General features: G+C 42.5%; 1 protein-coding gene across 11 annotated transcripts in view; it reads left to right on the top strand.

Annotated features, from left to right (window-relative positions):
* The window catches only part of LOC126293165 (histone-lysine N-methyltransferase 2C-like), a 386337-nt gene that overhangs the window by 166342 nt on the left and 192915 nt on the right, over positions 1-27080 (top strand). For 10 of the 11 annotated variants that reach the window (XM_049986267.1, XM_049986260.1, XM_049986266.1 and 7 more), the window contains exons 37-41: positions 5205-5331; positions 14056-14213; positions 14292-14402; positions 19800-19965; positions 22117-22275. In XM_049986267.1, coding sequence (XP_049842224.1) covers positions 5205-5331; positions 14056-14213; positions 14292-14402; positions 19800-19965; positions 22117-22275 — 721 coding nt within the window. The remainder of the gene's footprint in view (positions 1-5204; positions 5332-14055; positions 14214-14291; positions 14403-19799; positions 19966-22116; positions 22276-27080) is intronic. The other variant, XM_049986265.1, reaches the window with a different exon arrangement.

Below are 27080 nucleotides of genomic sequence, written 5' to 3'. Positions count from 1 at the left end.
TGTTATTATTATTATTATTATTATTATTATTATTATTATTATACATTTATAGGCTGCCAAAGGATCATGCCAAGCATCTGCTTGATGTGAGATTTTCTTAGGGCCACACTTCGTTAATCTTTTCAGTGTGTATTTTCTTCTGATTAAGTTCTTCCTGCCTCAAATATTGTGGCTGCCCAGCTCACATTCCACTTTGACTTGTAGTCGGACATTTGTCTGTCTCGTGTATCTGAGTCTTTGATGGCAACATCCTCCAGGTCTTTTCCGAGTTGGGTGATTCACTTCACATTTTCAGTGAATTCTGTGAATTCCAAGATCTTTCCACTTTGTCGGGTGTCCGGCATTTTTGGTATGCCCGTAAAATTTCAGTTGACATTTCGTTGTGATGTGTTAAAGATACCCACATTAGATGCCCATTGGGGCTCTTGTCTACTCTGCAGACTGTAGTCTTCTTCTGTGTCATTAGGCCCCAGGATTTTTCTGATGATGCTTCTCTAGTTTCTTGATGTTTTCTAGTGAACATTTCTGGTCAGCAACTGAAGTTTCTGACTTGTATCAGGTTTCATGCTTGATGGCAGTGTTTTAATACCACACGTTTTCTTTACATGACAGGTATTATGTATTGTATGTGTCTCCAGTCTTCCAATGCTGTAGTAGGGATGGCAGTTATCAGTAAAACAACCAGTTTTCTGATATCTCCAGTTTAACCTCACTGTTTGAACTGCTTAAGATAACCAGTTTCTGAAATAATCAATTTTTGGTCTTTTATTGCTATTGTTTCTAGTTGTAGATGTAGACATTAAAGAATGACTGAAAAATTTTAAATTTCCTCTCAGACTTTTGCATTATAAGTTTCCAGATATCTTGAATTAAAAAAGGCAAATAAAAGAAACTTAAGTCCATATACTGTTTGTTACTTTTCTCAAAAATTAATTAAGGGTTGAATACTGTAAAAAAATCAGCAGTATTTACCTGTTGAGTTCAGCTTTTTTGAAACTATACAAAAATCATGTTGTACATCTACATCTACACTCTGTAAACTACCATGAGTTGCATGGTAGAGGGTAAGTCGCTTTGTACCAGATATTAGGGTTTCTTCCTGTTCTACTCGAGTATGGAGCACAGGAAGAATGACAGTTTGAATGTCTCTGTACGTGCAGTGATTATTCCTCACGACACCTATGCGAGCGATAATTAGGGTCTTGTAGTATATCTGTAGAGTAATCATTTGAAGTTAGTTCTTGAAACTTCATTATAGACTTTCTCAGAATAATTTACACCAATTTTCAAGAGTTTGCCAGTTCAGTTCCTTCAGTATCAAGGTGATACTCTTCCACAGATTAAACAAACCTGTTACCATTCATGCTGCTCTTCTCTGTATACATTCAATAGCCCCTGTTAATCGTATCTGGTATGGGTCCCATACAGTTGAGCAATATTCTAGGCTGGGTCGTAAGAGCGATTTGTAAGCAATCTGTTTAGTTGACTGATTGCACTTTTCCAGTATTCTACCAATAAACCAAAGTCTAACACCTGCTTTAGCTACGGCTGAATCTATGTGATCATTCCATCTCATATCTCTACAAAGTGTTACACCCAGGTATTTGTATGGGTTGGCTGTTCCCAACAGCAATTCATTGATAATACAGTCAAAAACGCAGTTTTTTGTTTTGTCATGCGCAAAATCTAACATTTCTGAACATTTTGAGCAAGTTGCCAATCTGTGCACCAAGTTGAAATCTTATCAAGATGTGACTGAATATTTATGCAGCTTCATTCAGATAAGACTTCATTATAGATAAATCCATCATCTGCAAAGAGCCTGTTTTTAATATTAATATTGTCTGCAACTTGAAAGGTGTAACCTGTGCCGTTTTCAAAGAACTGGACATAGGGTGTAATACTTCGTTGAGATATGAAATGGAATGACCACATAGATTCAGCCATAGCTAAAGCAGGTGGTAGATTATAGTGAGAAGAGGGACTAACTCCGACAAAAATTCAGTATAAAATCTAACATGTATTTCTTGGGGGCTCGGAGCTTTGTTCGATTTTAGTGGTTTCAGCTGTTGCTGAACACCATTGACACTGATAGTGATACCTATTTCAGCTATATTTCCAGTGATATGAGGATTAAATGGGCCAGTTCTAATCGGATTTCCTTTGTAAAGAAACATTTGAAAATGAAGTTAAGCATTTCAGCTTTTGCTTTGCCACTCTTAATTTCAGTTCCTGTTTCATTCACTAGTGCCTGGACACTAACTTCGGTGCCACTACCAGCCATTACATATGGACAGAATTTCTTAGGATTTTGTGAAATGTCATTTGACAATATTCTGCTACGGTAGCCACCGAAGACATCACACATTGCTCTCTCGACAGCCAAATGCTTTTCATTCAGCATCTCTCCATCCACAGCCCTGCACTTTGTTTTACACCTATTATGCTGTAATGTCTGTTTCTTTATAAGTCTCTTTTCAGTGACTGTATTCTTTTAAACTTGAGCCAGAGTCCCTGTACATGCTCCTGCCCTTTGCTGAAAATTTTGAAGTTCGTAGCTGAGATATGACACCACAGATTTTTAAAAAAATCTAGTTTACTGAAAATATACATCTTTTTCCATGTTTGTACTTTAGTAATCATTGTTGCCTCAACCACGTCTCAATCACTGATACCAGTTTTGATGTCTATATTCTCAAAGAGGTCAGGTGTATTTGTTGCCATTAGATCCGATATATTTCCATAACAAGTGGGGTTCGTAACTATCTGTCCTTAATAGTTCACAGGATGTCTTAATCGTGCCCACAATTAATTGTTGGATGATTAAAGTCTCCACCAATGATTATATAGTATGATTAGGGAACTTACTACTTTCAAGGCGTTATGAATACTTGGTGCTAAAGAATGAAAATCGATTGGAGATTGCTATTTTTCGTGTTGAGTTGCCTGTTCCAATGGACTACAACCAGATAACGGCATGCTATGTAAACGCAGGCAGTAGATCAGCTATTTCCTGTTTGTGAAAACAATGAATGAGTTATTCTTCTTTTTATTTGTTACTGTTGCCATAAGTTACTTTTTCCTTTATTATTCAAAACAGATGATAGATAAATCAGAATTTTTTGCATAAAAGTTGTAGGGTTTCGTTTTTTGTTGGGGGGGGGGGGGGGGGTGGTTGTACTCAGATTTATTTACTTACTTTTTTACAAGAATATGAATACAATTAAGCAACAATGCTCTTTCAAAAAATTCAAATGAACGGTTTAGATAGCGGGCAAAATAGAACGTTTATCATTAACAATTACTTGGCAACAGTTAAAATTTCAACAATGAATTAATCCATTGGCCATTAGTTACTATTGATTATGTTCATAAAACTTATTATATAACGTGCTAATCTGTAAGTGAACTCCTTTCGTCACAAAAAGTATCATTCAAAGAAAGCACCAGTCCTTCAGAAGCAACAGAACTTGATAAAGGATAATTATTTTTGGGTTACATATGACAAGCCTGGTATCCATCTTCAAGGATACACTGCTTCTGGATAGTAAAAGACAACAGGTACATCAATGATGTACCAATTCTTATGTCATGTATTTGTTCGTTGTTCTGTGGGCATTGATATTAAAATAGCTCTGACTGCTTTTGCCATTTCTTACAATAGTCTGACATTTCAGAGCAATGGAAATTTTACAAATAAACTCTCCCCGCATGAGGCCTTCCAGCCAACAATGCCTTACAAATAAACATTTTTTTTTAAACTAAAATAATTTAAAAACGTAACCAAGACCAAACAAATACTGAAAAATTCTAGTTGTTCAGATCTAAATACCGGTATTGCTTTTAACAGGTCAATTTTTCCCAGTCTGAAGCATGCTTGGTATTCTCCTATCTAGTTTACCAGTAGAGACTGTGTGCAAACTAGCGGGCACTGCGATATAATTTCATATGTGATGACCAATAAAGGTATCAGTCTATTATTTCTCCCTTTAGCAGGTCAGCTATGGTGCCATCTTCTCCTGGCGCTCTGCTGTGTTTCAGTTTCATTATTTGTCTCTTGATTCTAATTTATCTGCTGATTTTGACTTTGGGAATCTCTCTGCGGGTTTTCTGTAATTGGTACCTTGCCATTGTCTTTCTGTTATCTTCTCTGTTCAGTGCCAGTACTCCATCCATTTTTCTGAAACAGATTTTGTGGTTGCTATGCTATGATTCTGGTTTTAAATGTCTTCTTGAGGTCTCTCATGTTGTAGCTTCGGAAATATCTACTGTTCATTGTAATCGATCCTTTTCATATTCACTTTTGACTCTCCTGATGTGCCTTGTTGTTTGCTTCCTCACCTCCAATATGGTACCAGATAAACTTAACTTTGTCACAGTTGAAATTGTTGTGCACCATTTTCCTATTCTTAACTACTTTAATGAATGTGTCATTCTGTCATGGATGCTTCTCCTATTTGATTAGAGGAATTTTCTTTCACTTTACAGATTTCCTCACCTTTGAGTTCCTCTCAGGCTGTGGCTATCTCAAAATATGACAATAATAATAATAATAATAATAATAATAATAATAATAATAATAATCCCCAATTAATTAAAAAAATACATTAAGAACAACTACAACAAATTTCAAGAGAATTTCTTAAATATCTACTTCCCCAACATGTGCTGCAGTGCATTCAAGTAAGATTTTAACACACAGTCACAGCGACACATACTATACTGTTAAAAACATGGGAAACCCAGAATGTCGTATACAGCTATGAAAATATCTGTGTTCAAAGACAACAAATATGCTTTGCACTTAACTACCACAGTTATGGAAGCCAGTACTTTCAACAACGCACGTCACAGAGGCTAGGGACTTTGTTGCAGTTCCTCGAGAAGTAATCGCTTGTCCACCTGGTTTCAATTTCTATAATGAGATGCCATGTGATTATGAGGACACCAAATGTTTTTAGCACAAGCTTATATGACACAAAAATGATGAAAAAATTGATACAGTACCAGTGCGCCAACACAACAGTTACAACAAGAAAAATTTATTTGGCAAACAGTTTAGCAATTCAGCTTATTGTATTTTCTGACAGCTAGTTTACTGATTTACAATTTTCTTGGTATCACAGAACGTTCCATTTCAAAATACATAACTAAAAGAAAAATTCTACACTGTTGTCGGTACGAGTCGAGACGCGTCTGTGCAGGTATTGGCGAGGCAGGCCTTCCCGGGCACCAGCCCCACCCACTACGCCGGCGGTGCACCCGGCGGGACGTCTCCGACAGCGGCGGCGACGGGACTGCACCTGCAGCGACTCCCTATACACGTGCAAGGTAAGTGAACGGTGAGAATTTTGTTTTGCGAAAACTCGACGGCTTTACATTTGTGTCAGACTTAGAATTTGACAGAAACTCTCACTAATTTTGCAGTATTTTTGAGGGGTTAACTCAGAAAAGGCTGGAACAGAGGCTACTGCAAAATATTGAACTTCGGTAACTAAAAAGTTCATGCGGAGGTCACGTCTTTCTCAGTCTTAACTAGTCTTAAACTTGTACACGTGCTGCTTTTGAAATAGGCCACAGCTGTCATCACAGTCTGTCTACCTGAGGCAGTTTTTACAGAAGTGACGATTCTGCAGTTCGGTTACAGTCTGTCGACCCACCTACTTCACAACTGCTCCACTGCACCAGATTTATCTGGGATCCGGGGGTAACTTCCTGACGAGGTTTGGCCTCCGTTGTCACTCGCTCTGCATTCTGAGAGACTCCTTAATGAGAGAAGTATATTTGTCATGGAATTGTCAGCGAAAGATAGAGCTGTCCTTATCGATTAGATTTGTAGTTTACTAGGTGTGGTCCTACTGTAGGTGATATGCCCTTACCTTCCTCTGACCTCTGAGCTGAAATGTCAGCCAGTTGCAGAGGGACCGAGGTTTATTGTGAGGTTCAAAACACAGTGCAGATCAATTTGTAACGTACACAAATCGTTACCTTAGGTGAGATGAATGCTCGATGGCAGGTTAAATCCTAGGACTGACCAGCAGTCGAACTGTACAAATTATTGTTACTACTTTCAAATTACATTACAAACAGAATATCCAAATCTCGAACCTCGTCAGTAGTGTCTCTTCGTATGTGTTCGAGCAAATAATTCAGATAATGTCGGGAAGGTAGAAAATGTTAGTGACTGGGGTAAAATTGGAAAAGTAGTCCCTCAGGTTTCAATTTTGGATTCCCCCCTTAATTTAGTTTTCTCCAGTCATCAGTCTCTGCTGACTGATTTGATGCTGCACACCACGAACTTCTGCTGTGCCGACCTCTTCATCTCGGAGTAGTTCTTGCAAACTACGTCCTGAGTTATTTGCCGGGTGTATTCAAGTCTCTGTCTTCCTCTACAGTTCCCTCTGATACTGTGGAAGTTATTCCCTGACATCATAACAGATGTCCTACCGTCCCGTCCCTACTGCTTGTCGACATTTTCCGTGTATTCCTTTCCTCGCCAATTGTGCATAGTGCTAGTCTGCTTTTGATGTCCTCCTTTCTATGTCCGCCATAGGTTATTTTGCTGCCTAGGTAACAGAATTCCTTAACTTTATTTACTTCACGATCGCCAATCCTGATGTTTAAGTTTCTCGCTGTTCCCAATCCCCCCCCCTTTGATTTACTCTCAATCCGTCATATTCTATCCTGATTAGATTGTTCATTCCATTCAACAGATCCTGTAATTCTTCTCCACTCTTGCTGAGGATAGCAATATCGGCAAATCTTATCGTTGATATCTTTTCACCTCAAATTTGAATCCCACTGTTGAATCTTCCTTTTATTTCCGTCACCGCATCATTGAAGTACAGATTGAGCAGAAGTGGCGAAAGACTAAATCCCTTTATTACATCCTTTTTAATCTGAGCACTTTGTTCTTCATCTTCCACTTTTATTGATCACTCTTGGCTATTGTAATTATTGTATATGTTCCAAGTTTCACAAAGCTTAACACTGTTTGACATTATCGAACGCTTTTTTCGTATTGATAAATCCTACGAATGTGCCTCCATTTTTCTTTAGCCAAACCCTGTATCATTTCTGTGACACTCTCTCCCATATTTGGCGATAATACAAAACTTGCTGCCTTTCTTTGAACTTTTTCGATATACTCTGTCAGTCCTATCTGGTAGGGATCCCACACTGCACAGCAGTATTCTAAAAGAGAATTAAAGTACCCACTCGTTGACCTCGTATACTTTCTCTATCTCTTCATCTTCCGCTTGTATTGTCAGCATGCATATGTGAACTATCATTGTTGGTGTTGGTCTGCTGTCAATTCTGATGAGAACAACCCTATCACTGAACTGTTCACAGTAACTCACCAACTGCCCTACCTTCCTATTCATAACAAATCCTACTCTTGTTACAGTATTATCTCTTGGTGTCTATATTACCCTATATTCATCTGACCAGAAATCCTTATCTTCTTTCCCTTTCACTTCACTCACCCCCACTATATTTAGATTAAATCTCTACATATCAGTTTACAGATTTTTTAGCTTCCGTATCACGTTCGAACTTCCGACATTCAACGTCCCGACCCACAGAATATCATCCTTTCGTCTATCTTTCAATCTTCTTCCCACGGTCACCTCCCCGTCAGCAGTTCCCTCTCGGAGATCAGATCAGTAAGAGGGACTATTCTGGGATCTTTTGTCAGTGGAGATATCGTCGTGACATTTTTCAGTTATAGGCCACATGTCCTGTGGATACACATGGTGTGTCTGTCATACAGTGGTTCATCTGTACCTACGTAGATGCTCTGCGAGCCACTGTACAGTGTGTGGTGGGACTACCCTGTACCACTACTAGTCATTCCTTCCTGTTCCACTCGCAGATAGAGCGAGGGAGAAATGGCTGTCTGCATGCCTCTGTATGAACCGCAATTTCTCATATCTTATCATTGTGGTCCTTGTGTGCAGTGTATGTAGAATCATTAAGGCGTCAGCTTGATGCTGGCTCTAAATTTTCTCAGCAGTGTTCCTCAAAAAGAACTTTGCCTTCCCTCCAGGGATTCCCATTTGAGTTTCCCAACTATCTCCATAACACATCCGTGTTGTTTAAACCTGCCGGCAACAAATCTAGCAGCGCGCCTCTGAATTGCTTCGATGTCCTTCTTCGATCTGACCTGATTAGGTTGCAGCGACATCCTGTATCTGGTGTCCTGTACAGATGAACAACACTTTCTAAAATTATTGCAATAAACTGAAGTGAACCATTTGCCTTCCCTACCACGGTCCTCATATACTCGTTCTATTTCGTATTGCTTTGCAGCATTAAGCCCAGATATTTAATTGATGTGACTGTGTCAAGAGCACACTACTAATGCTGTATCTGAACATCGTAGGTTTGTTTTTCCTACTCATCCACAATAACTTAAATTTTCTCAAACTTAGAGTTAGCCACCATTCATCACACCAACTAGGAATTTTATCTAAGTTGTCTTGTATTTTGCTACAGTCAGTCAATTGTGATATCTTCCTGAACACCACAGCGTCACCAGGAAACAACTGGAAACTGCAGATCGGTGCCTACCCCCTTCTGCCAAATCAGTTATGTATATAGAAAACAACAGCGGTCCTATCACGTGTCCCTGGTGGACTCCTGATGATACCCTCGTTTCTGATGAACACTCAACATTGAGCTCTTCTACTCGTATCAGGCCACGGAGTACATCTGGCGACCCAACCTTTCCGATTGTGTCCTCTGCTTGGACTCACTCGGTGTCTGCTGTACACTGCCCATCCCTTAGTGTGGCGGGTCCAGGAAACCTGTCACTTGCTCACTGTCGGTGGAGTCAGTGTCACGTTTCTGTGGGTCCCTTGTCATGTCGGTCTGCCAGGAAACGAGGCTGCAGTCCTGATTCCTCAGCCCTCGAGTACCTGTATTCCCTCCAATGATCTCTGCATGGCTGTCAGTCAGGTGGTGGTGTTCCTTTGGCATTGCCAATGCCCCTCCCTTCGTGGGAATAACCTTCGGCTTATTAAGCTTCTCCCAGCATCTCGGACAATCTCTCTCGGCCCTCGTGTGTTTTACTTTTTACCCACAACAGCAGTAAGGTGAAGGCCATTTAATTTTTAGTTTTGGACCTCCATTACTGTATGGTGTTTTTAGCCCTTTTTTGCGTGCCTATTTTTAGCTGTCTCCTATTCTGTCCATTGGGACTGATGCATAGTCGTTTAACTCCACTCTGTGTTCATGTTCTCTAGTTTTCACTTGGGTCCGTATGACCCAGCTGTTTCTTGCGCAAAAAAAAAAAAAGAAGAAGGAGAAGAAGAAGAAGAAGAAGAAGAAGAAGAAGAATATAATGAGGACAATATACTCGATCCTATTACTTATGAAGTCTTCGAGTCACTAACATATCTTTGAACTTATTTCATATGCCTGTATCTTTGTTTTCTTTGCCGTTCTGCACCGTCATGCCATTGATCATTGGTGATTCTTCCACCTTTAGGGGCAGTTACCTATCCCAAGGGCAAGAGAGTTCACTGAACCTCTGTCTGCTCTCTTCGATAAGGGTGTTCGCAGAACTAGAATGACTTATTACACTGAAATCTTTGGCATACATTATTAATGATTTTTATCCAAAATTTAAGCAGTGGCAGGGTTCAAACCCAGGACTAAGTATGTTTGTGCTATCCGTAGGCCATTGGTTATGCACTTCTATTTCTTTTATATGTGAGAGGAAAGGTTTCACACCAACAATTGATGTAGCTTGTGAGGTGGAATGAGTAAATAGGATAGAATGCTCCAAATTATTGGGTGTACTTGTTGATGAAAACTTGAACTGGAAGAATCGTAATACTGAGTTTCCCAAACAGTTATGTTCAGCTATTTTTGCTCTTTGTGTAATTGCTAATTTTGGAAACAAATGTATTGACCTCCAGACATTTTTATTTTATTTCACTCGGTAGTGTCGTACGGAATAATTTTCTGGGGCAACTCAGTACATAGAAAGAACGTACTGATTGCACAAAAGTGAACAGTAAGAATGATATATGATGTTCACCCACAGATGCCATGTAGTTACAGCATCAAGGAACTATGCATTTTAAACGCACATTACAGTAGAGTCCTGTTAATCCGAACTAATTGGGACCGGACCTTGTACGGATTACCGATTTGTTCAGATTAGCCGGAATTACGGTGACGAGTTTCTAGAATGAATTATACTGAGCAGGTAAGTGCATACACCGTGGTAACAAATGGCAACAAATGGGGGAACAATGGCTCACTCTCACTCCCTGCCCTTGTTGTGCGTTGTTGAGACCTTTGTAGTGTCTGCAGTCAGTGCACTGCCAGTTGGCTCGCAAAGCGCTCGGTTACATTAGTTATCGATTGCTGGCATGTGTAACAGTTGTATTGTTTTCATTCAGGTGTAGTGGTGTACGTATTTTTGTCACGAGTAAATGGAAACGTACGACGTTAACTCTCAAAGAAAAACTGAATACTTGAAGTGGTAGACAATGGTGAGAATTTATCTAAACTGGGTGTTGGTAAAGCAACCATTTGTGATTGTAAGAAGAACCGAGTGAAGCTCGAACAGTCCTGTGAGATGTCTTCGGGAGAAACACTCAAATTTTGGCAGACTTTGAAGCAGTTCCAGTACAATAAAGTGGATGAAGCTCTTTTCTTTTGGTTTATGCAGGAAAGAGAAAGGGGAAATCTTTTTGAGTGGAGCACTGGTTCAGGAGAAGGCTGTTTACATGAACGAGTTAATGTACGGTGACGAGTCTGTTAGTGTGAGTACGGGTCAGTTGGACAGATTCAAAAAAGTCGCGGAATTCGTCAGCTAGCAGTTACTGGAGAGAAGCTGTCTTCTGACCGTGAGTTCAAAAAAATAAGAATGTGAAAATATTCTCTTCAACAAATTTATAATGCTGACGGGACTGGCCTTAATTTTAGGGCATTGCCAACAAAAAGCCTGGCATCAAAAGTAGATGAACTCGCTTCTGGTTTTAGAATGTGTAAAGATCGTGTGACTTTATTAGCGTGCAGCAACACTGCCGGTAATCACGAGCTGCCTTTAATGTTGATTGGAAAATCTGCTAGACCCAGAGCTGCAACACAAGTCTCTGCTCCTATATTATCGCAACCAGAAAAAAGCACGGACGGACGGTAAGCTGTTAAAAGAATAGTTTCACGGCCAGTTCGTCTCCTCTGTTCGACAGTTTTCTAAGGTAAATCGTTTGTCTCCCCGCGGAATCCTATCGATCGGTAACGTGTCGTCTCACCCCAGTGCCGAGGAATTGTGTGACGGAGAAATTGTGGCGAAGTTTTTGCTGTCGAATGTTACACCACTTCTACAGCCAACGGACCGGTGCATACTGCAGACGTTAAAACTGACTTACAGAAAACAGTTTTTAAGAATGCTGATGCAAAATGACAGCATTCCTTTAGTGAGCAAAATAAAAAAGACCAATGTGAAGGATGTCGTTTATCGGGCTGAATATTTCACAAAATACTCTGAGAAAATCATGGAGAAAACTGTGGACATCTCTTCAATTTCAGGACAACCTAGTTGAAAACGAAGAGGAAAATCTACTAAAAATGATACAGACAATACCTGGATGTAAAGAAGCTAGGGGGGCATAGATGAGTGGATAGCAGCAAATGGGGCACGTGTGGAGAACCTTACTGACGCTGATTTAGTTCCTGCTGTGATCGAGGCCAGGAAGAAGTGAGCTGCTGTGACGGAAGTGACGACGAGTTCGAAAGCGATGGAGGAGAGCCGGTGCCACACAGGGGCGCAGCAGGAGCCTCGACCTCGCTCTACGTTCTTCGGAGCAGCAGCCCACTGCTACACCTGCCGATTTGATGTTTACGAGACAATGGCGCAACTATACGCCATATAACAGACTGTCTTCATTACACGAAAAAACAATGAGTTTTTGTCATCTAAAAAGTAGGGATAAAATGTCCGTTGCATTTTAGTAAGTTTGACAGCTTTTCTTTCATTGTTGCGCATTGTTTGAACCTAATGTTTCCGTGCCAATTTTTCTAATACATGTTTACTGTACTGTGTGTATTAAAATAGTGTGTATGTACAGCAGTTAACAGTACAGTTTTCCGTACTTCGTGTTCAGATTAACTGAATGTTCGGATTACCGGGACTCTGCTATACGTATTTTCACTAATTAAATTCGTCATAAATAACCTGTCACATCTGAGACGAACAGTGATGCGAAGTGACATTTATTACCAATTGTTAAAGCTGTAAATTGCTCAGAGAGGTGTGCAGTATGCAGTAATAAAATTTGACTGTTTGCCCAATAACATAAAAAGTCTGACAGGTTGCGAAACGAGATTTAAATCTAATTTTAAATCATTTCTCCTGGAAAACTCCTTTTATTCCCTTAACTAATTTCTACTTAAAAACTGGTTGCCAGTTACAAAAAAATGTAAAGTGTAGTTACGTAAATAGGAATAGTGATAAAATGTCCATTAATGTTAACACTAATCGTGCATATATATCCTGTAAGTGGACTCAGTCCGTACCATTCTAATAAAATGATAATTTAAATGATCTGTGGAACATGTAACTAACTAACTAGCTATCTACAGGTGGCTGGTAATGCTGTCACGTCTCTTGCATTGCTCACACACACTGAGCTGTTGCTGTATGCAGTCAGTTGACAAAATTCAAACTACAGACTTTACTGTGAAATATTTTTTTTTTTAAAAAAAGGGATGGTCAACACAAATAAAGTCTCTCTGTTTGGAAAAGCTAATTTGTTAAATCGATGTATGGTGTCGAGTAATATTCTGTGCCTCGTCGCTCCCCTCCCTGCGTTTTTAACTCGTCGGGGTCTTCCTCGGCGAGGTATCCGTAAATACTCGATACACTGCTCGAGCGTGTCCCGATCTCTGACAACAGACTTGCCGAAATAATCCGGAGAGTGGGCAGGGTTCCGGTGATGTCACGCTGTACACTGTACTCGGAGAGCTCTGTGTCTGCCGATCTTCTTCTGAGTGATACTCTCGTGCCGGAGGAAGGTGTTCGTGAAGTCGATACAGTTCGATTGTGCGCAATTATCTCGAAAGACGAAACCCTAGCTGAAATTTGAGTGTAAGGGAAGACTGAAGGGTGATACTACAGGGCCCCTGAATTATACTGTACTCACAAGAGATGTCAGACATCCGTACGCAGTTACAGCCGAAAATGTGGCCGACCTCGTCAATCTCTCGCGACTGCACTCCCGAGACGTGCGTCGGTATCTGTCCGCCCGCACACTCTTCTGACGACATTTGTCGGGCTTCAGACAAATCTCACATTCGGCAGAGGAGAGAACGCGGTGCTGGTGATTCGCATTCTGCACTCGGTGTTTCTTTGCCTAGTTTCTCTGTGCACCACAGTACTGGGAGTTTGTACTCTTTGTAGCGGACATTTAGAGGCCGAACTGACCGCGTGGATACGATCGAGTCCTAGCCGAGTTCCGACGGCCTTCCCAGTAGCCCCAAAAATACAGTGCACAATCCTGTCGGATTCTACTGAGGGTAACCACGAGTTGTCATTCGAGGTGGCAGTCGACGACAGACTGCGAGTGACCAGTAGGAACCACATCTTAAATCTGTAGTGTGTCACGGTAGCGGTCCAACGTACAGGTGATGTCGAATTGGCACACGACTTCCCGTGACGGCAACCCTTCCGACCGTAAAGTCACAGCGAAGTCGTTTTCTGAGCTCTAAATGACAGTGTGAGGTACACTAACGGCCCGAAATGTGTACACGAGCTGCACCTTCCCGTTCAAAATCGGAGACAACTCGCACTGCCGAACTGCACCGAAAATGCAGATCTACATTCACCGTCATTGCACAGAGTTTTCCGATCGAAAGATGGGAACTTCTAGTCGTGTCGGCTACGAGAAAGTATTTTTGGGCAGTTAATGTAGAGAAATGTGCACTCACCTCCGTAACAGTCGGTACGTGCCGGGACCGCTACTCGATCCGCACACCCGTACGCGGCGCTTTCCCCTTTTCGATCTCCCGCCCCTTTACACTCTGCTCTCCCCGCAGCTGTGATCCACCACCAGCAACAGCAACAGCGCCTGCAGCTGCGGCCGGCCGGCCCGCAGCGCGTCGTGTCGGTGGCTCCGGCGACCGGCCAGCGCCTGGGTCTCGCCCCGCCGCCTCCGCCCTACCCGGGGCCGCCGCCCCCTTACCCGGGTCAGCAGGTGAGTGAACGCTGCAAACCGCAGTCTGCACGTGCGCCACATTCTCGCACCGGAGGTGACCGCCGCACTCGCCCGCAGGTGCAGGTGAGCCTGCGCAACCTGATGCCTCCGAGGGCGCAGACGCCGGCGCCCCAACCTCAGCCGCAGGGTGCAGCCGTCGTCCAGCCGCGCAGGCCACTGCTGCTACAGGTGAGGAGGCTCCCAGTGTGCCCACTGCGAATCCCGACCTGCGGGGTACGTGTGCAGATGCCCGTTCGTTAGCGTAAGGCGGTCTCAGCACTGCTAGGGGCGAGGGCGGGGTGCGAAGGGGTGGAGAGTGAAAATACGACCTCTGTGTGGTTGCCTGAAAATTTACTTGTCTGGCATACAGTGCCATCTGATTTTGCTCTTTTCGTGGCATGTGAGTGAAGTGGCCAGTATCTAAAAGTTAGAGCTAAAGATCTTGTAGGGGAGACAGTAGCTGCCGAGGTTGGGAGGGAGACAGGTGCGTATTGTATCCTCTGTGTTATTCTATCTGTACAAGGTGTGAAGAAAAATCAGTAGTAATTAGTGCAGGTGCAGTAAAGTTCAGGAAATAGAATTAAAAACAACTTTGGGTTTGCCAGTAACCTTTTAATTCTGGCAGGGATGGCAGAGGACTCGAAAGATTAGTATCTCAAAGAGAGATTGTAAGCTGAACATCGACAAAAGCTAAATGACGGTAACACAGAGTAGCCATTTAATTCGAGCAGTGCTGAAGGAATTAGATTAGGAAATGAAATGCCAAAAGTAGTAGACCACTTTCACTATTTGGGGAGCAAAGTAACTGATGACAGCTGTAGTAGAGAGGATATGAAATACTGGTTGAAATAGTGAGGAAAGTATTGCTGAAGAGGGGAAATTTGCTAATTTGAATGTAACTAAAGTGTAAGGAATGTTTCCTGGTGGGAATTGGTGAATAGTATAGCTTTTGCCGGAAGTGAAAGGTTGAGTATAAACAGTTTGTATTAGCTTTAGAAAGGGCCAGCAAGGAAGAATTAAATGTGTAGACTCAGTAACTGATGAAAGGATTGGGAGTAAAACAAATTTGTGGTACAGTCTGACCGGAAGAAGGAACTGATTGATAGGAAACATCCTTAGGCACCTAGGAATAGTCAGGAGGGAAGAGAATGTGTGGGTGGAGAAGGACTTAAATATCATGGTTTGGTTTCTCGCTTATGGGGGTTCGACGGCGAGGATATTGGCTTTAAATACTGTGGAGGCAGTCTTGAGTGGATGTAAGTTGCAATAGCTGTGCAGTGACGGAGATAACTGGCGTGGAGATTCGCATCAAATCAGTCTTCAGACTGAATGTCACAGCAGTAGGGAGGATGTCAGGTTAAACAATTCACTACTTTTCGGTTGTGCGGTGGAAGGCCACGCATTGTGATCTTCTTGCTATGAAAGCAGCTTGTTCTTTATCCTCCATTTCCTTAAACTCCTTATTAAAATAAATGTTTAGTAATCCTTCCATAAAGTCTGCTAAATGTTTGAGCCACAGTTATTTCCCTGTAATGCTTACAGTCGCCTTTTTTCTATGAATTGTCAATATAAATCCTACTTTTCAGTCTTCTGGGATGGCCTCAGCATTTAAACACTTTGCAAAAAAGATTATCAAAAGTTCACATAATTTATCTGTATCATATTTCAACAGTTCAGTTGGGACTCCTCCAAAAGCTATGGTTCTCCCAATCTTTCAAATTTTGATTGAGTCTCTTGCCATTTCAATGTCCAAAGATGTGTCTTTATTATTTTCTGTTAACTCTGTTTTATTATTAATTGTGTCCAAAATTTCCATTGTATGTTCTGTCGACAATTTGTTGAAATATTTTTCCCTAGACTGAATACTAATACATTTTACTTGTATTTCTTCAAAAATTTTCCTCAGTATTTTCACTATCCTCGAAGTTTCAGAGCTCCTTATTCCACCATTAAGATTATCAATTTTATTACAAGTCTGTTCCCAGTCTTATTTCTTGTTTCTGTCACAATTTTTCTAATGTTTGCTTGTTGCGCTCTTTAATTATAATTTGTCCTGAAATTTTGTGTATTTAGCTATTTTATAAATATTCTTCTTTCATTCTTGGTGCCTCTTTCTCCACATCTGACTAAAAAAATGCAAGGATTTTTGATCCGTCGCAATTAAATTGCTTTGCCTGTACCTTCTTTAGCTCCGTCGTGTAAATTAGTAATGATATATTATCCTGTATTTATGTATTATATGGTGGTTCAGTAAATTTTTCATCATACATTTGTCTGTATAAATATACTGTACTTTTTATATTCTAGGCTATTTAATTTATACTTATTAATTCTTATTTCCGTTGTGAAGTCTCTCTCTCTCTCTCTCTCTCTCTCTCTCTCTTTAAATTCCTTCTTGATTTGTCATTTCTACATAAATTATGTAAATACGATGTTAGAGTGGTGATCACATTGGGCAACTGTGCTATATGCTGTGATGTATTGTGGGTTTCTTTTGCCTTTCACTGATTTTAACTAAAGTGTAGCATATATATATTTATGATTTGTTGATTTAGAATTTGTAGTGAATTTTGTTCAGATATAGTAATTAATCTTGTGCCATTGTCATTTACTATATTTTCTCTGTGTGGTCCTGCTGTTTTATTTCCCACTTGTCTCCTGGTTCTACTGTTGAAATCACCAGAAATAATGATAATTTCTCTCTTATTTCCTATCTCTTCTTCAATGTCTTGAAGAAGGTATCTTTGATACGATATGATCTGGTTGAACTTCATGATCTGGTTGATCTTCACTTGTTGCTTAGCCTTCATTTGTAGTAGCTTTGTGTCCATATAAGATTAAATTTGATTTAATTAAATGTTTATCATTACATTTTCATCACAGTTTATAACATACTTCTGCAATTTTTTCCTTGTCGTTATTGACAGTGCTCATTTGGCTCTTTGATGTTTTTATGTCCTACTGTATAGATGTGAATATAATACTTTAATTTCTACACCAGTTCTCTTCCTTTTTGTTTCCCATAACACAATGACCGCTTCTTTTCTTGTTTCCAATGCTCTAATAATTTTCCTCCTTTATTGCTTAGACCTCATAGATTCCATACTCCAATTGTCATAGTCCTTCTCCCCCGCATTTTCTATTTACTATTCCCAGCTGTAATGTCTTAGGTGTTTTAATATTTCTCCAATCTAATAAAAGAGTAGTTTGCCCTATAGCATTGACACCCCCCCCCCCCCCCCCCCAAAAAAAAAAAAAAAAAAAACAGAAAAAATAAAAAAACTGCTTTTAGCCTTTGACGAGACTGCATCCAGCTGTGAGGCAGCAGCTGCGAATATTATATTTTCCTGGTACCCACCGTATCTGTTGACCAGTTCGCTATCTGCCACCGTAGAAATAATCACCCATTTGGACTCAGCAAATTTCTCGTATTTACTTTCTGTGGAGTGTTCTCTATTAGGTTTTCCCCGTAGCCCTTAGCCAGTTCTGCTGATAAGACAGTATTAGCCTGCACATATTGACCTACAGTCAAATATATCGAAATTTGTTTGGTCTAGACATCTATTACAGCTCCTATAGCTGCATTTTACGTTTAGTTGGCAACATAAATGGATTTGAGCAGTTGAGTAACACAGTAAAAGCAGTGCTGAAGTAAAGGAAGATTTGGGGAATATTGTTTATTAGTACACGTAAAAATTTCTAGCCTCTCAGTTTTGTGCACTTATTCGTCAGTGAATGTTATATTATTTGTTGCGTGTACAAAAACCACTGCAAAGTGCACAGCAGAGGATACTTAGCACGGAACCACAAATTAGGATCTCTTCCAATCGTGTTCGGAGTTTGTAAAGAACGTGCACTCGATTGCCCCTTTGCCTGCCACGCCCCTAAAATGTGTACTCACGGTCCCCACAGTAGCGATAAGCGGGGAGCTGGAGAATACGCCTGCTTCTCTGTTATCTAACTGTACTCGTTTTTGACTATGAAAGACAAACTGTCATACTGTGAACTTAAGATGTTTTGAGTGAAGTAGAACACAGCTTTAATAAAACATTTTAGGTCTTCCAGCTGCATGAAAATGTCGAACTCCGTGAGGTTACATCTGAGCATTTCGTGGCCTTCGGTACTCGAGTGCTGTGTAATTGTCGACTATCTCTGTATATAACAGTGATGTTGCTAGGCTCACGTATACCTACTTTCAGGAGCTGAAACTCTGTTCTTGCTGATAGACACACAAAAAAGCAGAAAAACTGACACCAGTAATCTCACTCTCCTTTTGCCCTCGTGCCTATCAGTGTGGAGCCCAAGCTGATGCCTCTTTCCTAACAGTTCCAGTAGATGCGTTTTGTCTTTTCTACTTTTTAAGTGTCTGCAACAGTATACCGAAGTTCTTCCTTATTTGAGCCATGCTACTGTGGGATGGTAGGTCCGCAGCTGTTCAGTACTGAGGATTCCATCCATCCACCGATACAAATTTCACCTCTATTGGTTACCAATTTCGGGCTGACACACCCATTCTCCAACCACACACTTCGTTATTAACTGTAATTATTTGTACGTATGGTGCCAAAACGCTAAGCAAAGAATACAGTGGGCAACAAGTGCCCGCACTGATCCTAGACTGTGCGTCTGTTGCTACTGGCTGACTACTGAGTTTGGTTGTGCCAGTCAGGAGCAGCAGACGTACAGGCTGAGATCAGTGAGGGTACTTGTTGCCCAGTGTATACTTTATTGTGCCATTTGACCCCATATTGTTTGATTAATGACGAGATGTGTGGTTTATAAATGGGTGTGTCAGCCTGAAACTGGTAACAACTACAGCTGAATTTTATATCAGTGCAACTAAGACAGGCGAAGTAGAAAATTATTGAATTCCCTCAATTCCGAATTTCACATACGAAAGTTAAGTTCGACCTCGTAAGTGTACACTTTTTGTAGAGTGAAAAGTCCTGTCTGTATGCATATCTGTCTATAGCTGTGCTACCAGTTGTGACTAATCGAGTTACTGTTTTACCCTCACTTACGCTGCATCTCTTCGACATCTTGACCACTGAATACCGAGTGGCCACGTGTCTACTTTATGACAGAGACATTGGCGAACACAATTTGATAACAGTCGAAACTTCACCTGTTCTTTCAGGTGCGGTCATACAGGGTTTATCATAATTAATGGCTCAAAGTCATACAGTTGAAAAGTACACAATACTAGAAGACTTTTACTTCTAGTATCATGTACTTTCAACTCTTATGCGTTTAGGCCATTAATTATGATACACCCTGCGTAGTGTATAGTGTCTGCCAGAAAAACCTGTCTCGACAGAATGCTTCGTAAGAAACAAATGACAGATTGCACATTTAAAGTCAAAAGTGGCTAGCTTCCGAGTTAGTATAGCAAATGAAGTGACAGAAATTAAGCAAAAAAAGTAACTCGCAGCTAAGTTTGTCGAGTGGCATGGATGTTTCGTAGCTGGAGGCTGTGCGGAACAGGAGTGAAGCCTGACAGACAGAATGGCACTAATGCTAGGAATGTTCAGTTCTTTATCTTATCGGAAGGCCCGTAAGGTGTGAGCTCGTATTGACAAACAGTAGTCTGTCCAACTGCAGGAGCAGCCCCTGCTGCTGGAGGAACTCCTCGAGCAGGAGAAACGTGAGCAGCAGCAGCAGCAGCAGCAGCAACAACAACAACAGCAGGAGGGGCCCGAGGCCGACTTCTCCACGGGGGCCACTGGCGTCACACCGCAGTCTCCCCAGCAAGGTAAGGTTACCCCACACACTCTGCCCTAGAAACTTAGTATAGCACGGTGTCAGAGAGTTTTGGGTTGACTGCAAATAAAAGTGACCACTCACTGCAGTAGAGTCGAGGGAGAAATCATTTTACTGAGGGAGACTGTTTTTTGTTTGAAAAGACACTTCTTCCCGTACAAATGTAATTTGCTAATGTCTTCCCCTCGAATCTAATCCACAGCCTTTCCTGCTGCTACAACACTTATTTTTCTCTTACACATTTTCGATGTGGCCGTGTGTCTCTTTGAAAGATACTTTCTGTGCAACTAACTCGTTTAACTATAGTGTATTATCTTCCACTTCATTTGTATCTACATTTTGCAAAGTTTTTTTTCCTCCTCTCCATGTCACACGTTTTTTCCTTTCATTAGGTTGAGCGAGATCCCTTGGTGTAGCGTTGCCAATGTTGGTTACCGTCTACAGTCCTTGTGAGTGAATATTTTTGTTTCCCCTATGTCGAGACGTAGTGTTCTGTGTAGTGCCGCTGTACTGTATCCATAAAACACTTGCGGTCCTTCACAAGTTAGCACATTTTCTTCATCTGACAATATGACATTTGTCAAAGCTTAGATGCTGCGTTTAAAGACAGTTATGTATTTGACGCTGAGGAACCTTCAACAGTCTCCATGTAGTGTGAATCTGGGACTTTATGATGTTCACACAGCTGAAACTAGTTGTCTGCGAATGAAAATTTACTATACGGTCTTTTTGTGGTACAGAGATGCTGTTTATTAAATGCATTGAAACTTTCCACCACCGTCTACGGAATTATGATTTCCCATTACATAAACAATTTTCGTATATGCATTCAGTTTTGAGACTATTACGAAACAGCTGCTTTCAGCATCTAAGATAAGACATCCTGCAAACACAAAAAAAATTTTCTTGTGCGTATAGATAGAAATATATACAAACGAAGTTGGGAAAATCCTGTGAGAGTTCTCAAATAAGGCACTTTCTGGGTCATTATTTTCCACCAGCCTGTGAGGATGTTAAAAGTAGTTGGGTGTGAAACTCAAACCTTCCTTCCCTTTGTGTTTGCTTCTGTAGCTTTTATACTAAATCAGATTGCGAAGAAATGAAATTAATGCCACAACTATACTACAATAAGGGATCCGTTGTTGGAACGTGTCTCGAGGTGTCGAGAAATTGTCAGTTCCGTACCGCAGTGGAGAGAACTTCTGGTGGTTTCCGGTGGTTAGAGGGAACAGTGTGGTGTTGTTGTGCAAGACTCGCACTCCCTCTCGATTCGTGAACTTATGCAAAGTTGCTTTGCCGGTCTTCTTTTCAGGATAGCCAGCTGCAATGGTCTACCCCACTTCTTCTCCATAGATGCTGTTGTGGAGGAATTTTCTCTTCTCTTAAAATAACCCCGTACACTCGAGATACTTTGAACTCAATCCCACTGTATTTTCACAACAAACAACAGTTTTCACATACAGGAATCATTTTTCGTAAGTTCACCAATTTCCGGTCCATCGGATACTATTACATACTTTTTACCACAAATACAGTACTATAAATCTTTCAAAGTTCTAGTAAGTCCACCATCCGGACCTGACAAAAGTAAGTGGATAATTAAGATAAGTGTCTTTTCTTTTCCTTTCAACAACGTTCAACTGTTCCTAATAATGACTGATGAAGCACTGTCACAGAGTAAGGTGCGCTCGTTCCTAGTGCTGGGTGTTCCAAGGTAAGCGCTGCGGATATCTTCACGCGCCGATCGACCACCCGATACACACCAGTCCTGCACACACGTAATCGTGGCGCAGTAGGCACAGCTCCACTTTCGCACACTCACCTGTAAAATAAACGCGTGTTCGAAACGTCGGAAATACGAGTGTATCTAGAATTTCCCCCCAAATTCTCGAGGCACTACAAACTGTGGGGGTGGAGAGTAAAACTTGCAGAGGGAGATAAAGATTTGACTACAGTAAGCAGGTTCTTAAATGAATGTGAACTGCAGAAGTTGCACAGAGAGGAGGAGACTCACACAGGAGAGACTGAAGTAGAGAGTTGCAGCAAACCAGTCTTCAAGCTGGAGACGTCGTACTGTGCAGACTGACTGTGACTGCAATTTTATGTGTCTTACTCCATGCCGGGGTGCCCTCTCCCGTTGCAGGACAAGGTGCACTCCCGAGCCCGGGGGGCCTGCGACAGCAGTTCCTAGGCGGCGGCGTGCGGCCGGCAGTCCCCACCTCCCAGCAGTCACTGGGCACCGGGGCCAGCACGGCGCGGCCTCCTCCGCCACCGCAGGGTCCGCCATCCGGAGAAGCTGCCGGTACGTACGCTCCGCCTCCCTGACGTAATGGTGACAGTGTGTAACTTGCCTTATACCACGTAACAAATCCTCACAGAGGGGGCATACGGGCCGTCCGTGTGCAGTGCAGTGGCAGCTGTCGTCTGTAAAGGAGTCGACGTATTTGGGTTACAGTACGCGAATGTCAGTAAGGATGGCATATCTGAAAGTTCAGGGTTTCAGACCTCTTCTGGTATGTCCTGTCGAGAGCGGAAATGTGGTGGTGTCGTGCTCGACTGTTGTAGAAAACACTAACCTGCAAGTGCAGTCGACACCTGAGGTGAATTTGCTAGAGAACCGACTGCGGACCTGTGGTGCAGAGCCGGGTGGAGGGTCTGAATCAGAAGCTCAGACGGTTTTGCTACCGTGTTGGCTGCAGATTCCTTGACTTTCGCCATAGGGTGGTGGGGTTTCGGGTTCCGCTGAATAGGTCAGGAGTTCACTACACTCAGCTGGCGGCTACACGGGTAGCGGAGGCTGTGAGGCGTGGACTGTGCGGTTGTTTTAGGTTAGAAGGCCTCGGGAAAGTACGGGGTGGGCTGCAATGTCAAAGGGTGCATGGCAAATACAGGACGTGCTTGGATCAAGGAACAGTCGGAATTATAGTTGTAAATTGTTGTAGCTGTGCTGGAAAAGTCCCTGAGCTTCAAGCACTAATAGAAAGCACAGAAGCTGATATCGTTATAGGTACAGAAAGCTGGCTAAAGCCTGAAATAAGTTCTGCAGAAATTTTTACGTAGTCTCAGACGGTGTTCAGGAAAGATAGATTAGGCAGAATTGGTGGTGGAATGTTTGTGTCTGTCAGTAGTGGTTTATCTTGTAGTGAAGTCGAAGTAGATACTCCGTGCGAATTGGTATGGGTGGAGGTTATACTTAACAGCCGAACTAAGTTAATAATTGGCTCCTTCTACCGACCCCCAGACTCCGACGATACAGTTGCGGAACAGTTCAGAGAAAGTTTGAGTCTCGTAGCAAATAAATACCCCACTCATACGATTATAGTTGGTGGGAACTTCAACCTTCCCTCGATATATAGGCAAAAATACTTGTTCAAAACCGGTGGTAGGCAGAAAACATCTTCCGAGATTGTCCTAAATGCTTTCTCCGAAAATTATTTCGAGCAGTTAGTCTACGAACCCACGCGAATTGTAAATGGTTTGGAAAACACACTTGACCTCTTAGCCACAAACAATCCAGAGCTGATAGAGAGCATCATGACTGATACAGGAATTAGTGATCACAAGGTCGTTGTAGCTACATTCAATACTGTTTCTTCCAAATCCATCAGAAACAAATGCAAAATAATTTTATTTAAAAAAGTGGATAAATTGTCACTAGAAGCCTTCCTAAAAGACAATCTCCATTCCTTCCGAACTGAGTATGCAAATGTAGACGAGATGTGGCTCAAATTCAAAGATATAGTAGCAACAGCAATTGAGAGATTCATACCTCATAAATTGGTAAGAGATGGAACGGATCCCCCGTGGTACACAAAACAAGTCCGAACGCTGTTGCAGAGGCAACGGAAAAAGCATGCGAAGTTCAGAAGAACGCGAAATCCCGAAGATTGGCTAAAATTTACAGACGCGCGAAATTTGGCACGGACTTCGATGCGAGATGCCTTTAATAGGTTCCACAACGAAACATTGTCTCGAAATTTGGTAGAAAATCCGAAGAAATTCTGGTCGTATGTAAAGTACACAAGCGGCAAGACACAGTCAATACCTTCGTTGCGCAGTGCCGATGGTACTGTTACCGACGACTGTGCCGCTAAAGCGGAGTTATTGAACGCAGTTTTCCGAAATTCCTTCACCAGGGAAGGCGAATGGAATATTCCAGAATTTGTAACACGAACATCTGCTAGCATGAGTTTCTTGGAAGTAGATACCTTAGGGATTGCGAAGCAATTCAAATTGCTTGATACGGGCAAGTCTTCAGGTCCAGATTGTATACCGATTAGGTTCCTTTCAGATTACGCTGATACAATAGTTCCCTACTTAGCACTCATAAACAACCGCTCACTCACCGATAGATCTGTACCTACAGATTGCAAAATTGCGCAGGTCGCACCAGTGTTTAAGAAGGGTAGTAGGAGTAATCCATCTAACTACAGACCAATATCATTGACGTCGGTTTGCAGTACGGGTTTGGAGCATATACTGTATTCAAACATTATGAATCACCTCGAAGGGAACGATCTATTGATACGTAATCAGCATGGCTTCACAAAACATCGCTCTTGTGCAATGCAGCTAGCTCTTTTTTCGCACGAAGTAATGGCCACTATTGACAGAGGATCTCAAGTTGATTCTGTATTTCTAGATTTCCGGAAAGCTTTTGACACCGTTCCTCACAAGCGACTTCTAATCAAGCTGCGGGCTATGGGGTACCGTCTCAGTTGTGCGACTGGATTCGTGATTTCCTGTCAGAAAGGTCGCAGTTCGTAGTAATAGACGGCAAATCATCGAGTAAAACTGAAGTGATATCAGGTGTTCCCCAGGGAAGCGTCCTGGGACCTCTGCTGTTCCTGATCTATATAAATGACCTGGGTGACAATCTGAGCAGTTCTCTTAGGTTGTTCGCAGATGATGCTGTAATTTACCGTCTAGTAAGGTCATCCGAAGACCAGTATCAGTTGCAAAGCGATTTAGAAAAGATTGCTGTATGGTGTGGCAGGTGGCAGTTGACGCTAAATAACGAAAAGTGTGAGGTGATCCACATGAGTTCTAAAAGAAATCCGTTGGAATTTGATTACTCGGTAAATAGTATAATTGTCAACTAAGTACCTGGGTGTTAAAATTACGAACAACTTCAGTTGGAAAGACCACATAGATAATATTGTGGGGAAGGCGAGCCAAAGGTTGCGTTACATTGGCAGGACACTTAGAAGATGCAACAAGTCCATCTAAAGAGACAGCTTACACTACACTCGTTCGTCCTCTCTTAGAATATTGCTGCACGGTGTGGGATCCTTACCAGGTGGGATTGACGGAGGACATCGAAAGGGTGCAAAAAAGGGCAGCTCGTCTTGTATTATCACGTAATAGGGGAGAGAGTGTGGCAGATATGATACGCGAAATGGGATGGAAGTCATTACAGCAAAGACGTTTTTCGTCGCGGCGAGATCTTTTTACGAAATTTCAGTCACCACTTTCTCTTCCGAATGCGAAAATATTTTGTTGAGCCCAACCTACATAGGTAGGAATGATCATCAAAATAAAATAAGAGAAATCAGAGCTTGAACAGTTTTCCCCGCGCTCTGTTAGGGTGTGGAATAGTAGAGAGATAGTATGATTGTGGTTCGATGAACCCTCTGCCAAGCACTTAAATGTGAATTGCAGAGTAATCATGTAGATGTAGGCCCGAGTGTTTCTACGACCGAGGGCAGAAAGCGTCTCGTACGACTGACATTCTTTACGTCATGAGCCGGGTAGACATCGGCACGCTCGGCGAGATGGCTCGGACGAGGAGCACTCGTGATGTGGCACAGATAATACACAAAGTGTGGGAAGTGGCACTGCGTCTTGCAAAATGTTTTTGTAGTTGCCAGACTTTCCAGTTTGTCTGTGGCTCACCATCTGAGAGCCGTGTGATGTCTTCAGACAGAGTGTCTCGTCGGCAGTCTAGGTACAGTGCGTGCATCGAGTTTCGTGGGGTGTACGCACTCGGTCACGTTAATGTTACTACCACCTACGTTTGCAATAACCACTCGCACGTGGCAGGCAGCAGCACTAGCAGAAGACAATATATAACGTGTGACGGGGCAGATGGGAAAAGAGTGCAGTAGTGGACATCCGAAAGGGCACGGTCGTCGGCGTTCACCCACAGGTGAAAATATTTCAGAAATGGCTAAGTTTGTCAACTGTTCGTGTTCCACCACGGTTAAAGTACACTGTGTGTGGCAAAGTGGCACTATCTGAAACTAGCGCCGAAGCGTCCGCAGTGCACGACGGGTCACAGACGGGTGGGAACGATGGCTGCGGGAATGTGTACGGATGAATAGACGTGCGACTGACCGGTCAGCCAAACTTAGGGTCAACCGGCAGTGGCTCCTCGGTGACACCGACGGACGATGTCGCCGCACGTCGGCCCCCGCAGCGGGTGCCTCGTCGGCACACCTGTGTCGGCTCCCATTCGTTTGCGACAGACGGTGGAATTTGTGTGCCAGTGCCACAACTCGTCATATGCCGAGTGGTGACGAGTGGCCTTTTATACTCCTCCAGACGTACGGGCTCAGTGTCTACGGCGGCGGCCATCGGAGTGAACCCCCGCAGTAATTGTCGGAACATTCCGGGCCAAAGGAGGAGTGTTACAATCTAGGGAATTCCCCGGGCGATCTCGTCGTTCTGGAAGGCACAGTAGGTCGACACTAGTACGCAGCTATCCTCGAAGGCCGTGACACTTGCACCCAGTCTGTTTTTCCTCGGCACGACGGCACCTATCGATAAGACAGTGCAACGTTTCACCGGCTCACCTCGTACGCATGCGGTTCGAAGGGCACCGGGACGAGTCGGTTTGAAGAACACCAGAGTGAGTTTACTGCACTCTCTGGCAACCGACCTTCCCGGAATTAAACCCAGTTGAGAATCTGGGGGACCACCTCAATTGGGCTGTTCTCAACTGAGAAACCTAGCGCAGCTGGCCAGGGCACTGCATGTTCCCGTCGGAACCTTCCAGAACCGCATTGTTTTCCTGCACGTCCTGCAAGTGATCTGCTCTGCAAACCACCGTTACTCAGGCTTTCGACAGGTGGTCATGTTAATGTGACTGGATCGTGTAAATACAAA

Source organism: Schistocerca gregaria, chromosome 10 (assembly GCF_023897955.1).
Source record: "Schistocerca gregaria isolate iqSchGreg1 chromosome 10, iqSchGreg1.2, whole genome shotgun sequence".
Lineage (NCBI taxonomy): Eukaryota > Metazoa > Arthropoda > Insecta > Orthoptera > Acrididae > Schistocerca > Schistocerca gregaria.
This window is presented reverse-complemented; position numbering and strand designations above follow the sequence as displayed.